General features: G+C 43.1%; 1 protein-coding gene across 1 annotated transcript in view; it reads left to right on the top strand.

The window, feature by feature from the left end:
• The window catches only part of nampt2 (nicotinamide phosphoribosyltransferase 2), a 57,304-nt gene extending 48,771 nt beyond the window's left edge, over nt 1-8,533 (top strand). The window contains exons 10-11 of the mRNA XM_039770579.1: nt 3,841-3,966; nt 7,280-8,533. Coding sequence (XP_039626513.1) covers nt 3,841-3,966; nt 7,280-7,444 — 291 coding nt within the window. The 3' untranslated portion in view covers nt 7,445-8,533. The remainder of the gene's footprint in view (nt 1-3,840; nt 3,967-7,279) is intronic.
• Nucleotides 8,534-15,088: the final 6,555 nt, after the last annotated feature.

Raw genomic sequence — 15,088 nt, 5'->3', positions numbered from 1 at the left:
CTGCAGTGTATTCAACGCACGATTAGACACTCCGAGGGGAAGTGTATTGCAGTAGTTCATTCGTGAGGTCCCAAAGCACATATGAAGGTTTCAGCAGCTGCAGGATTAAGAAAAAGACATAATCCATCTACGTTTTTAAATGATAAAACTGACATTCTAGTGATATTTTTGGTATTTGAATCCAGAGAAAGAACAGAGCCCAAAAAACACTTTGCCTGCTGTTTCTACCTGCCCTGGGACTCCACCCTCACTGACCCCTCCTCTCTGCCCCCCCATTTCGTGTGACATTGGCCCCTCATGAGATGGGTCCCCTCAGCTTGTCGTTGAGCATTGTTTGGAGATTTTTGCAAGTATTTGAGTGTATTGCTTTCTTTTGATTTTTCTGGTCTCTTGATATTTTTGGGGTTTATGGTTTCTGGATTTCATATTTAGGCAAATCCTATTTGTCCTTATTTTGTATTGGCTGTTTTTTCTGTTTTTTTTTTTTTCAATTTTATTTAAATAAATTTTCTTGATTTATAAAAATTCTTTGTGGAATTTGCCTCATTAAGGCAAAGGTTTTAAGACTTTTCTCTTTCACAAAGCATTTTTTTAATTTTGAACTTTTTAATCCTACTTGTCATTTGTGGACCTGTGTAGGCTGCAGCCTGCCTTTGATAGTTAGTTGGGGGGTTTGCTGCCATTTCTAGATTGACTAGAGAATGTCCTCATATCCCTTTTTGCTTTATAGCCACCCCAGGCCTGGGTTTGTCCCATGTAAATTACACTGGCCTGCGGCCAAAACGAGAAGGATCGTCCGACTTGATTTTCTGGTTAGCTAGAACTGAATGTTCCCACTTCCTCATGCAGTGATTCTTCAACAAGCCCTTAGGCACCCAATTCAAGCCAGGATTCAGTTCTCCTAGGCACCAAACTCTTTTCACCGGAGTAAAAGCCGGCACAGAAGTGTCACTGATTTGACGCTTTGGCTACTTTCTGTTGTTCCTACAGCTTATTATGTTTCTGTAATGATAGCAATGGCATGTAGTTTGATTTTAGTGAAGCTCCTACAAATAAAACATCACTGCAAATGCACAGCATATCGACGGTAGACATCTTTCTCTAATTACCCACAAATGACTCAACTCAACAAGTGTGTTCATCGGATTAATGAGCTAGGATTTTCAGTCTTGTTTTGTCTTCATTTTTAGTTTTTGCTTTGTCTTCATTTTGTCTGGTGTTGTCCTTTTAGCTCGACTTCCTTGTCTTTATCAGTACGGAATCACAGACGCCACATTAATTCAGTCAGCAGTGAGCCATGGGCTCCATACAAGACCCCTACACACCACGTTCTTAAACTGGGTTCGTTGGCTCCCTTTTCTGCCTTCTCCCTTTGTTAAACATGGCCATCTTTTTTACTGTAATTACTTTCATGTTCTTTTGTGTAGCCCTGCAAGGTGCTATATACTTCTGGGGAGGGAAGGTTCACATGACGCTGGGATGAAGATTTATTTTATTCTATTCAAAGCTGGAGAGCTCATATCAAGCCTGTTTCATCCTTGGCTCAAGTGTCTTTTCCTTTCACTTTTCATTTTATTGTTCTTTCTGTAAATGAGGTTTCTAAAGCTGATTTTGTCTTTCCCCATTTTGGATTTTATTATTCTCTAAGTATTTATTTTGTGTATTTATTTTTGTGTGCTGTATTTCGTATGTATTTCCAGTTAGCTGATGTTTGTTACACTCCTTGCGTGTTGGCCCTATGAGGGTGGGCCCTCCTGACGCTGCAGCCCCACTCAGAATCCCAGCCCCAGTGTCCCTTTATAAGAGGCGAGTAAACGTGGTGCTGGTGCTGAGGCATTAGTTAGTTTAAATGTCTGTTCTCCAACTGTCTGTCAGCTCACATTTAAGGGTCTGTTTTCAGAATTCGGGATTTGTTTATTTATTTTTTGTTTTGCCTCTTCCAGGCAACAGTTTGCAGTTGGCATTTTCTATTTTTAATGCTTGTATTTTTTTTTTTTTTACATTTTTTTTAATTAACTCTTTTATTAGGGGCATTATACTATTTGTGCCAAAAGGGTTTTAACAGTTTCCCTCATCTCTGTCTCGTATTTTCAGTCACATGTACACAATACACTGAAATTCTCTCCCGCATGCCTCCTCACATCAGCTGACAATAATCCAATAGCAGCAAAGACACACACACGTGTTCATAACATGCAGCATAAGCAGTGCATTTAGACAGTATTCGGACCCCTTCACTTTCTGCCCACTTTACTGTGTTGTAGGTTTAATTTGAGATGGAAGAATTTGCCATTTTTGTCTATCACTGTACACTCAGTAGCCCTTTGTGATGAAGTGAAGATGTGTTTTCAGAAAGGTTTGTAAATTTATTGAAAACCCAAAACTGAAATCTCTCATTCCTAGAAGTATTGAGACCTTTTGTTGTGGCCCTCCAAATTGTGCTCAGGTGGCTCCCATTTGTTTTGTTTGTACAACCTGATCAGAGCCTACCAGTGCCAAACTGAGTTGATTGGGCATCATTCACCTGTGCATAGAAGGTCTCAATATTCATATTTAATGTATGTGTAAAAACCAAGCCAGGACATCCAACAACTCTCTGTAGACCTCAGGACAACCATCTCTAAAGCTTGGAGTGTTCCCAGGAGCACAGTGGCCCCAATAATTGTGAAATGGGGGAAGTTTGGGACCACCAAGACTCTGGCTAGAGTTGGCCATCTGGCCAAACAGTAACCTGGCAGGAAGGGCATTGAGGAGGGATTTGACTGAGAATGCAGCAGTCACCTTAACAGAGCTTCTGAAGTCCTCTGCTGAGGTGGGAGAACCTGTTGGAAAAACAGCCATCTTGGCAGGGTTCCATCGATTAAGCGTTTATGGTAGAATGGTTAGGCAGAAGCTTCTCTTGCATTTAAAGGACTCTGAGAGCAAAGAAAAAAGATTTTGTGGTCTGGTGAGGCAAAAATAGAACAGTTTTGGCAGAACCACAAGCACTGTGTCTGGAGAAGACCAGGCACTGCTCTTCACCTGCATAGTACCATCCTCATGGTGAAGCATGATAGTGGCAACTTCATGCTGTGGGTACAAGGAGACCGGAAAGAACTGAGAGAAGGACAAATGCAACCAAACACAGGGAGGTTCTTGAAGAAAACCAGAGTTCACATCACCACTGACTGGGGCGTTGGTTCAGTGACCTGAAGCAAACAGCCAAGATAATACTGGAGTGGCTTCACAAGTCTCTGGCTCTTCTTGTCTGGTGCTTCCTAAAGATCAGATTAAAAAAAAAAAGTGAACAAATCCCCCCCCCCAGACCCATAAGTTGAGACAATTAATGTTTAGTTCATGGAGTGAGTTCACGTTTCACATAATGTGTGCACTTGGTGTGATTCAAAAGTAAGTTTTTTATTGAGCCGGCCACTTCAGGATTGATTTTTGTGAAAGAAAGCACAAAAAAAATATGAGTGAAGAGTTGGGCGTCCCAAATGGGAAAACATCAAAGAGGTGGATTTTCGGAGGGTTTAACAAAGAATTGCCTCCGGAAACACTGGAGCAGCTGTGTCCAGCGGTGTTCTCATCTTCCTGAGTTGTGTTCATGTAGTTGTCCTCGGAGGTTTATAGTTCATTGGGCAGAGGAGACGGGCAGCCTGGCAGTGCTTTACCAGAGTGTAGGAAGAAAACAGACATACGACTCCCTGTGCACACAAAGGCACTGTCCTCCGCTGCCCCCAATCGCACCGTGCACTGTCTTGTGCACTAAGGGAGCCGATGTGTGTTTTCACAGCGTACAGATGAAGAAGGCCATTACTTACTTTCAACCTTTCTTTTTTTTCATCTTTTCCTTTGCAGATGGATGTTTATAAACAGCCAGTCACTGACCCTTCAAAAGGCTCCAAGAGAGGACGACTGTCTTTGAGGAGAAACTCCGACGGATACATGGAGACGGTAGAAAAGGGGAACGGAAAGCCTGAGGAGGTAACTTAATTATCTTCATGGTTGTTGAATTCTATTTAGTCCGGAGCCCTGAAGCAGGTTTTGATGATGATCTCAAGTGTTACTGGGACTGTTTGTTCAACGGGGGCTCATCTTGCAAATTAATGAAGCTCATGCCTCCCAGGCAGTACAGTAGCATTCAACTAATGAAACATCTAGAAACTGAATTTACAGGTTTCTTACCTTTTTGACATGCCATTTTCTGCTGCTTAATTAGAAATCGAAATAAGAGGTGTGGTTCAATTATTGTTAGATTATTGTGGGTGTCTTGTCACTCACCGTTATTAAATGACACTCCATGTTGAAGTTCGATTCTGTGCAGTTTACTTTTGTTCAGGGCTCTTTACTGAGTGCAGGCTCAAGGTGCTTGCACAAGTGTCTACCTTTAACATAATAACAGAACTGGTTAAACCGTAGAGTATTTGCATACAGTATGTGGACCCCCTTCAAGTGATTGGGTTCAGGGGTTTGATGTGCATAAAATCTAGCAGACCACCACGCAATCTCCGTGGACAAACACTGGCAGTACAAAGGGTCGTACTGAAGAGCTCGGTGACTTTAAACATGCCACTGTCATAGGATGCCCCCTTTGCCCCATATCAGGGTGTGAAGTTTCTGCACTTGTAGATCTGTCCTGGTCAAATGGAGGTGTTATTATTGTGAAGTTGAAGTGTCAAGGAGCAACAACACTCACCTGTGAAGTGGTGGACCACACAAACTCACAGAGCGGGGCTGACGAGTGATGAATTGCATACAAATGGCCTCTTCTCTCTGGCATCACTCACAACAGGGCTCCAAACTGCTTCTACAGGCAACATCAGCACAAGAACTGAGCATCAGGAGCTTCATGAAATAGGAGCCTAAGAACTCTCTGGAGTAATGAACCGCGATTCACTATCTGGCAGGGACCAATATGGGTTTGGTGGGCACCAGAAGAATGCTCCATTTTGAACTGCATGATGCCTATTGTAAAGTTTGGAGGAGGAGGAGGGATAATGTCAGGGTTTGGGCTCTGCCCCTTGGTTCCAGTGAAGGGTACTGTTAATGCCACAGCAGGCAAAGACATTTTAGACAACTATGTGCCTCCAACTTTGTGGCAGCAGTTTATTTAAGGTTCTCCTCTGTTGCTGTGGTCCATAACATCATGGAGAAACTTGAGTGGCCTGAACAGAACCCTGACCTCAACTGTATTGAATACCTGTGAAGTTAATTGGAACGCTGATTGGGCGCTAGGTCTTCTTGTCCAACATTAGTACCTGACCTCACAAATGCTCTTTTGGCTGAATGAGAGCAAATTCCCACAGACACACTCTAAAGTCTCTTGGAAAGATGAGTGGAAGCTGTTATGGGCTGGCCAACTCCATATTAATTAATGTGCATGGATTTGGAATCAGATAGTGAACAAGCTCATGTTGTGTGACGGTCAGGTGTCCACAAGCCTTGGACCACATAGCATAGAGTTTCTCAACCACTGGATCGCGAGTTTTGAATGTTTATAATGGCAGTGTGTTGGGTTGCCCACATGGGTGGTGGTGGGTCATTGCTCCTACAATTGTACTCGATCTCAAAACCCAGGATTTAATGATTGTGCTCTGTTCACCAAGGTGGGGTCTGGGGGTACCCCCCCACCCTGCTCTGATGTTTGTACCCAAATCACCAAATGGAAAACAAAACGCCCTGATGGTCTCTCTCGGTTGACCAAGGTGGAATCCCCATCCCCTAGGTGGATTGTGAAGACTCGACCATTGAAAAAGTAGGCCACAGCACCAAAAAGGTTGAGACAAACTGGCACAGTGAACATGAAGACACAAATTAGATTAAAACGCAGTAAAGGAAGGCATCTTCAGTTTGGTGAACATAAAGAAATAATGACCATGGAAGTAAGGTCCCTCCCCAGGAGTTGTACGATGTTACAGGTGTGGACGAGCTCTCAGACTCAGTCCTGGGGTGGTCTGCTTTCTACCATGTTTTGGGGTCTGTGTAGAAATACTTTAGATAGAGTGTGCCGAGCATTTTGAGGGAGAAGCTCGGGTTTGGTGTGTTTTTTATTTTTTTTTTTTACTTGCTTTTTTAGACTTACATTGTTATTGTGATTTTCATTCTGCTTTTCCAGTTTCCGATTATTTACTAAATTATTTCATGCTGAGCACATCAGTGGGTCAGACGCTGGGGTTGTTGCAGCATTCGGTGTCTGCCGTGCTCGTTGTTAACTGTCGTTGGGCTGAAGGCTCTCACTGGCCTTGGAGTGGCGCTCAGTGTGGGTCTTCCTGTACAGCTTAGTGTTTACCTGAGACTGGGATTGTTTTGCCTGTGCACTTGTTACGTCACCCCGAGCCTGCACCCGGTGAAGGGCGCTGTGCAAAAATAAAACCAAATTGATCTGAACTGAGTTTATTTTAACAAAAGCTACAGCAGTGGAGCAGAGAAAGGCAACGTTTGGAAAGATAGAAACCTCTGGTAACCCCCGGTCTTCAGCAGTTTTCCCACCGCATAAAGTTTCTTTTCAGGCACCAATGAGTTCCTTTACGTCGTAGGCCCTTGTTGGCCTCTTCTGTGTGTTGTGTTCCCATTGCATAATAGGAACTGTAAACTTTATGGAAAATATGTGACGTGCAAAGAAGAGTGATGTAGTGTGTAGTGAGGTGTGTTTGGGGGTTCATGGGGAACACCCAATCTACCCTGTCCCCAAAGTCAATTTTGCTTAGATGTGCTTTGGGCTTCAAGTGGGGGTGCATGGCACAACATGGAGGCAGCTGTGAAGAGTGATGCAATGCCAAGTGTGGCACTCCATCTTCACCAGCAACACTCTAAACTACTAACAGATTTATAAGATGGCACCAGTGGTTCACCATTCAGCACAATTCATTGCCTGAACCCCCTAACACCTCCAGTTCCTGGTTGTTCAATACACACACTGGAATAGGAGCTAAAAAAAGTACCAAAAACCACAAATGGCCCAAGTTGCAGTGGTAGGAATTCAACAAATTTTCCCGAGATTCTTAAAAGACTCCATTTCCTGAAAAAAACTTCCTGTGGTGAGAAAGCACCCCCTTGCCTTCCTTGGCCAAATGGCCCCTTAGCCCTTTGTCTTCATTCACATTCAGATTCGCAGGGCTGTGCCCCTCTGGTGTGGGTGGATAGATGTGTGCGTGAGTGGCCCATCCCAGTCTGAACCCAGTATGGGTCTTACCGCTCATGAACCTGCACTTGAGAATGTTATTATGTTATGTTAATCTTAACTGTATGGAATTGCATCATACCGTATGCTAAAACATTTTTATTCCCTCCAAACAAGGACATCTTGACCACAGTTTTTGAGAACGGCTCAATTCTTCATGAGTTCACACTCGATGAAATCCGGAAGAATGCCAGACTTCGGGAAGATGATATTCAGGACCATCAGAACTCCTTGAATGTGGACACGCTGTATCCCGAACGCATCTTGAATGGACTGCATTAGGACGGTGGCCTCACGGGTATCTTATCAGTATTCTTTGGGACCAGTCATTGCCCTCAGCTTTATTTTGTTAAAATATATTTTATTTTTTCTTCAGAATCTTTATCTAACAATTTTCAAATTTAGTGTTTTTTTTAAAATAATGGCTCTTGTCCAGATATGTTTGTTGTAAATGAGGTGTTGAAGTGTGAAATGCAAGTTGTTCTTGTAATGTTTGTCACTTAAGTGTCCCGTTACCCTTCTGTTCACATGTTGACCGATTTTGAAAATTTCAGCAAGTCGAGTCTCGGGACACCTCGACCGTGAGACATAAATGCGTCAAAGAGCTTTGATTGAGCTCTTACCGTGTTGGTCCATTCATAATCACAGGGTTTACTCAAACTTGAATAATCCACCACAGTTGTCTTGCATTCCATTACAAACAGATTTGTTTTATTGATTATTTCTGATACATTTAAGGTCCTCTTAATAACAATTAGCAGTACACAATAGTTTCCTGAAATTGCGTTCCCTCCTCATGACACGATGTGATCATTGCTCCACATCTGTTGATATAAAATGGGCTTGTGGGTTCCATCGAGTTAGCCAAATACAGAAGTGCCTTTTCAGATACATCAGTTCGGTAAATGTTAAATTAGCTAATAGCCATTGACAAAGGTTTGTTTAAGACCAAAATAAAACGTGTAGGAGTAGAGATTTGCCTTTTATGCTATGCATATTACTATTGTAATTAATATTATCATATTGGTGAGTAACTCGGTAATGGACCACCAGGAAATAAAGGTGATAAGATTGGCCGCCAGCAAGCGGGGGACCCTGAAAGGGAGATGCGGCCTGCTGTCCCATAATGGAGCACTCCACTCGCCAGGAGATCGAAGGGTTAATCAGAAGTGAAGTGGACACAATGTGGAAGTCTGTGCATATTAATGAAGTTATTCAGTTAGTGTTAGATATATTAGCAACTCAGTTATATTATTTAATGAATATCCAGCACAACAAAAAAGGGTAAAGACGCATATTCTCAACAAGACGTGTGCTTTTAAAGATTTGAAATCAAATGGATTACAATAAAAAGGTATTTTATTGCGATTATTTGTGCATTAATGAAGTTGGCCTTTTTTTTATTTTTATTAATTTTTAATAGAAGTGAGTGAAAGTCACGTGCCCAGTGTGACGTGCAGTTGGCTGTACCTGCTGGATAAGATGGAATAAATCCTTAATATCAAAGGGAGTGAAAAACAACAGGACAGTCCCAGTTACTATGTTCTGTGCACACTAATAATGGGGTTTGTCTTTAGAGAAATCACATTGGAAATTAATGTGCAGTCCAACAAAGGACCACCAAATGAATAATTAATGTACAGTAAAAATTTGATTTTTTTAAAATTATTAAACGACTAATGTGGTGTTACTAAGTGGGCAGTATTGTCCTTGACATTTAATGTTCAGTCCAGCAAAAGACAAAAAGGTCAATTGTGGCGCTTCGAACCGAGATCTGCTTGATTCAGTCTTTGAACCAAACCAGCCGGCTGGGTGGCTGCTCTACCATGTGCAATTATTTGGTTATCAATGAAGTCGCCATGTTTTCAGCCATTGGTTCAGCTGGGTGTTGGCAAGAGGGTGACAAGTGTATTGTCAATAAAACATGCAGTCTGGTACAGGAGCTCCAAGAAACAAAGGCCAGCCGCAAGAATCGGCGGAGGATGCCCACTGCATCACATTCTGGGCTCATTAATAACATCGGCTGTTTTTAAAGAAGCGGTCCAATTCGGCGGTAGCTAGTGGGCGACGATCATTGCGTTAATGCGACCTTCAGTCTGGAAGCACCCTGCTGCTTCAACCAGGACAAGATGGACTGAACGTTTAAAATCCTATGCAGTAAACGAATATTGTGTGTTAATGATGGGGATTATACTTAAGTGAAATAATTAGATTATGTGTTAACAAGTTACTGAAAAAAATGTTTTTTACCTATTGACAAATATGGCTTATTGTTGTTTTTTTTTTATTTTTTTCATGAAATGGTTAGATCTGGACGGCACGGTGGCGCAGTGGTACCACTGCTGTCTCGTGTTCTCCCCATGTCTCTGTCAGTTTCTTCCCACAGTCCAAGACATGCAGGTTAGGTGAACTGGCGATCCTAAATATGTGTGGTTGGTGTATGTGTTTGTTCGCCCTGCAATGGACTGGCACCCTGTGCAGAGGTTTGGTCCTGCCTTGTGCCCTATGCTAGCTGGGATAGGCTTCAACAGACACCCGCAGCCCTGTTCAGCCCTGGCTGACTTTTTGATTCTGTGTTAGCAGGTGGGCAATGATCATATTGTGGATGCGTCACCCAATCCTGTAGAGAAGCACCAGGACTTAAAGTGACATTAGAAACCACAAGTTTAAAAAATGCACTTCAGCGATGTTTTGGCATGGACGTCTGTGTCTTGATGTGCCCTAACCGCACCATAAAAGAATTTCATGCAAAACAGACAGGCTGCTCACCACAGTTGCCTTACCGGTCAGCCTGACACCACCAGCCAAACAGTAAAGTGACACATAAAAATGGAAGGAGACTCCACACTGCACTTTTCTCAAATGGAACCAGCAGTCACCAGACAGACGTGTGGTGGACACGCAAGTAGGACGTCCTATTGGACTCTTCACAAATTAGGAGTCGTGGTGCTGCGGTGGGTTGCAGGCCTCAATGCGTTTTTTGAACGTGACAGTACTGACTTAGTTTGATTTTTTTTTTTTGTTTTGCTATGCTATTGATGCTGCCAGAGTCCGGTTGCACTGCCTAAATGGTGTCCAGGGTTTCAATTGCATGATCTGATTTGAAATATAAACTGGAATTTAACTCATAGGACTGAAGTGAAAAAACGATCACGAGTGTCTCAGACCTCGATAAGTCGTAATGGCGAAACAAGAAAGACGTTCACACAAAAAAGCAGCATGGCACAGTCCTGTGAACGTGAGCAAACACTACAGCAGAACAAAAAGGAACAGTGTGAAATGCTTCCTTGGTATTTTGTAAAAGTAAAAAAATATATATGCAAATCAAGTATGGAGTTTTACTTTAAATATTTAAATTTATTGTAGAAAGTGTGCTATTTAATTAAATAAAGCTGTGCCATTTGTAATGGAATTGCTTGGACTTCTTGATTTTGCTCGGCAGGTTTTCTCTTCTGCAGTGGTGCCCATCCTTCCAGGAGAAAGTCAACTCATGCAAACTGAACAGGAAAAGAAGGCCACGCCTGGAAAAATGGAAATGTCGGCCCAAAATAGCAAAAAGGGAGAGCGCAGGCCTCACCACAGGCAGCCTGGACACAAACTTGACAGGCAGGCTTAACTGTGTTTTGTAGGTTTTTTTTTTTTTCTGCTCTTCTATTCTTAAACCAGATATCATTGGTGAATTTTAGGTTGACTGGAAACGTGCTACTTGTTTAGTTTCAACACGTTTTAGTTTCAATTGTTATCGAGTGTCATACATGCATCCAGAGCCACAGTCGTAATTCATTACAAGTGGAATAAAAAACAAATTTGCCGATGCTGCTGTTGATCTGAAGAAATCGGCCGATTCTCCTTTTACTCATAATCGCTGATTCACTGACTGAGCAGATTATTAGAACTCCTGTCATCTGCTCCTCCATGCGATTGTCATATCCACCAATCACGTGGCAGCAGTTCAGAAACCTCAGAATGGGATCTCAACAGTTGGTGCCACACAGGCTGGGTGACTCATTTCGGTATCTCCTGGGTTTTTCACACATGACCATCTCAAGAGTTGAATGGTCTGAAAAGCAAAAAAAAACTTCTGTGGAGCGGCAGTTCTGAGGGTGAGGGAGGTCTGAGCAGAGTGACCACAGCTGGGCCACCCGCTCCATAAAACTGGGATTGAGCAGAAAAGCCCAACACGTTGAACCCTGGGTTACAGCAGCAGAAGACCATGTCGGGTTCAACTTCCCGTCAGCCAAGAACAGAACATGGAGGCTACAGGGGGCACTTGGGCTTCTACCACGCGCACAATTTTGTCTTTAACTGTCATCACAGGTGATGAGTTGGGTGGGCTTGTTGTTTCTCCCCAGAGTTTTATTTTTTCAGCTTTCAAATGACGAGTTCAACTTGTCCACTCGGAATATCAGCTGCAGCTTCTTCTGGTGGGGACTTTCTGTTGAGGTCACCTGTTGCTTCAGTGTGGTCCCGATGAAGATCTCTTATGAAGAGAGCGTCCTTCTCTTCAGTAGTCGGACCCCCTCTTTTGATTTGGCTCCATTTGATCTTACAAGCTTCTCTTGTTACCTTCCAACCTCTGTTCTCTGGATGAGACACAAAATCCATTAAAGGTCTCTGGGTATCTTTTGTGAAGAGTAGTGTTTACCCCAATGTCCTGGCTAAATTGGGGCCCTAATCATCCCCCTGTCTCTGTTTGGCTCATAGCTAATGAGTGGTAAGCCTAGGCGCACAAAATGGCTGCCATTGGATCCTCCAGGTGGATGCGGCACATTAATGGTGGTCGAAGTGGCTCCTCCCTCTCTCTGTAAAGAGCTCCGAGTGCCGTGAAAGGCGCTATATAAATGTCATGCCCTCTTCTGACTTTGGTAAAGGCACTTCTGGGGTCGTTCTTTATGATATTTGATTCTGTCTCAGCACACTTGGCTGTCCTTCATCACTGCCATTGCCGTTCTGGAGACCTCCATGCTTGCTTTTCTTTGCTTCTTTCTTTAATTCAGTCAGTTTAAAGGTTTCTCTAGTCATCCATTTGTCAATTGACGCTGGTTAGATCAGTGTTTCTCAGCCACTTGGTGGGTTTCAGCTCACTATTGTTTATCGTGGCTTGTCACTCCCAACTATCCTGCCCACCAAGGGGGACCCCAAACATCCCCTTCCTGACGATCAAATATGATGCACCAAGGTGAACTCAACTCCAAAGGCCCCCTACTTTTATGATTGTGTTCAATTTAGCTGGAGGGAGGGGGGATCATCCCCACTTTGTTGGGTCATGAGGACACTGATTTGGGAAAAAGTGGGTTGTGACCAGGGTCGTCTTAATAGCATTATAGGCCCCCAGGCAAAGCAGTGCACTGAGGGCCGCTACCTACACAACTACTCAGCAAGTCACAACATACACAAATTATTAGAATGGGGCCCCCCGGCAACTGCCCAGCGTGCCCATGCGTTAAGATGGCCAGCTTGTGACACCAAAAAAGTTGAGCAACTCCTGTTTTTGTTTTTTTTTGTTAGATTGTGTGCCACCCTGGTAGTGAAGATGTTAAACTGAAGATAATTAACTGTAAAGTTTTAAAATTGTCAGTTTAATTCTTATTTGAGATCTTTTGTGTGACTCTAAAGAAAAAAAAATCCTGGTGTGACCAGTGTGCCCTCCAGTGGTGAAGGTGTGGAACTGTGTAGTCCAGTGTCCGCAGCTTCATTATTATTACAGTACTGTACATGTGGAGTCTTAGGAACTATCCTGATGTATCCATCTAGTGAGCCCCCCAGTGGTGAAGCCGTTGAACTGTAGCCTGTTGAATTCACACTCTTGGCTCTTAGTAAATACAGTACCTGTATATTACTTGTGTGCCCTCCAGTGGTGAAAATGTTGAACTGCAAGCTATGAAGCTGATGGTTCAGTTTCCACCTGTTTCTGACCAGCTGGGTGAGCCTGAGGGAGTCGTCCACCTGCCAGATCTCCATTGATGCCACCTGGGACTCAACTGAGCTGTCACCAGGTATTTGGGGGCACCTCATTCAGTACAGAAAAGGATAATGTTCAAGAAAATACATAGTTGAGAAAAATCTATCCATGTATATGTCTATTATATAGTGCCTTTCATATCTCTGTGTATTATATAGAGCCTTTCAAATCTATCAAACTACCCATTATGCGGCCCTTCCCTGTCTACCTGTCTTTCTACTATGTTCTGCCTTTCGTATCTGTTTGTTATATGGTGCCTTTCATATTTAGCCGCTCTATTACTGACACTGTTATTGTGGGCTGCATCAGGAGTGGGCAGGAGGAGGAGTACAGGAAGCTAATCAAAGACTTTGTTAAATGGTGTGAATCAAACCACTTACACCTTAACACCAGCAAGACCAAGGAGCTGGTGGTGGGTTTTAGGAGGCCCAGGCCCCTCATGGACCCCGTGATCATCAGAGGAGACTGTGCAGAGGGTGCAGACCTAGAAATACCTGGGAGTGCAGCTGGATGACAAATTGGACTGAACTGCCAATACTGCTGCTCTATGTAAGAAAGGTCAGAGCAGACTATACTTCCTTAGAAGGCTGGCGTGCTTCAACATCTGTAATAAGATGCTGCAGATGTTCTACCAGACGGTTGTGACGAGCGCCCTCTTCTAAGCGGTGGTGTGCTGGGGAGGCAGCATAAAGATGAAAGACGCCTCACGCCTGGACAAACTGGTGAGGAAGGCAGGCTCTATTGTAGGAGTAAAGTTGGACAGTTTAACATCTGTGGCAGAGCGACGGGCACTAAGCAAACTCCTGTCAGTCATGAAGAATCCACTGCATCCACTGAACAGTGTCATCTCCAGGCAGAGAAGTAGCTTCAGCGACAGACTTTTATCACCGTCCTGCTCCACTGACAGACTTAGGAGATCGTTCCTCCCCCACACTATGCGACTCTTCAATTCCACCCGGGGGAGTAAATGATAACATTACTCAAAGTTATTGTCTGCTGTTACATGCGTTTTTATTACTATTTAATTTAATATTTTTTTTTGTATCAGTATACTGCTGCTAGAGTATGTGAATTTCCCCTTGGGATTAATAAAGTATCTATCTATCTATCTATCTATTATATAGTGCCTTTCATATCTCTAACTTGTATATGGCACCTTTCATATCTGTCGGTCTTTATATTAATTATATATTGCCTATCCTGCCTCTGTCTAGTATATAATGCCTTTACAATCTGTCAATCTGTTAATTATATTGTGCCTTTCCTGTCTCCATTATATGTCTTTATCTGTCTATCTGTTATATAGTGTCTTTCTTATCTGTCCTTATTTGTTGAACTAATTCTTACTTTATTCCAGTATTATAACATTGGACTACACTCCACCCTAAGGGTCTCATGTTATTGTGGACTCATGTTGTTATTTGTCAATTGTTGCATTACCATATGTGTCCTGTGTAACCATAGTAACGGTACATTCTTATTCCTACCCACACCACCAACGCTGGCACTGCCCAGTGATGTTGTAATCAAGCGGGTGCTGTAATTACTCATTGTTAAAGTGATGCCCCAGGCTATAATCCCGAGTGGTTGTTTTAGTGCCTTACTTCCTACTCTTATTTTGTCTTATTTGTGAGGATTGTACTTATTTTTGGAAACAGCACTCCCAACACACACATTAACCTCGCCAACTCGGACATCTTCCCTAAAATGTTTCACGTAGTTGTCGTTTGTCTCCAAAGTTGAGCTCTGAGGCTTCCGCGCTCGAGAATGCGATGGGGAGTAAAAAGTAAGACTGTGGCGCCCTCTGGCGGCGAAAGGAAAACATTGCAATGGATGGAAAACTCCTAGCCGGACATCTTTATGTAGAACTCATGTAGGGGACACAGAAGGGGCATTCATTAACCAAGTTACCTTTTTTGGTGTATAGCGCCATTCCTGAGGTTTGACAAATGGGAGCAGATGAC

The sequence above is a fragment of the Polypterus senegalus genome, chromosome 12 (genome assembly GCF_016835505.1).
Source record: "Polypterus senegalus isolate Bchr_013 chromosome 12, ASM1683550v1, whole genome shotgun sequence".
Taxonomy (NCBI): domain Eukaryota; kingdom Metazoa; phylum Chordata; class Cladistia; order Polypteriformes; family Polypteridae; genus Polypterus; species Polypterus senegalus.
This window is presented reverse-complemented; position numbering and strand designations above follow the sequence as displayed.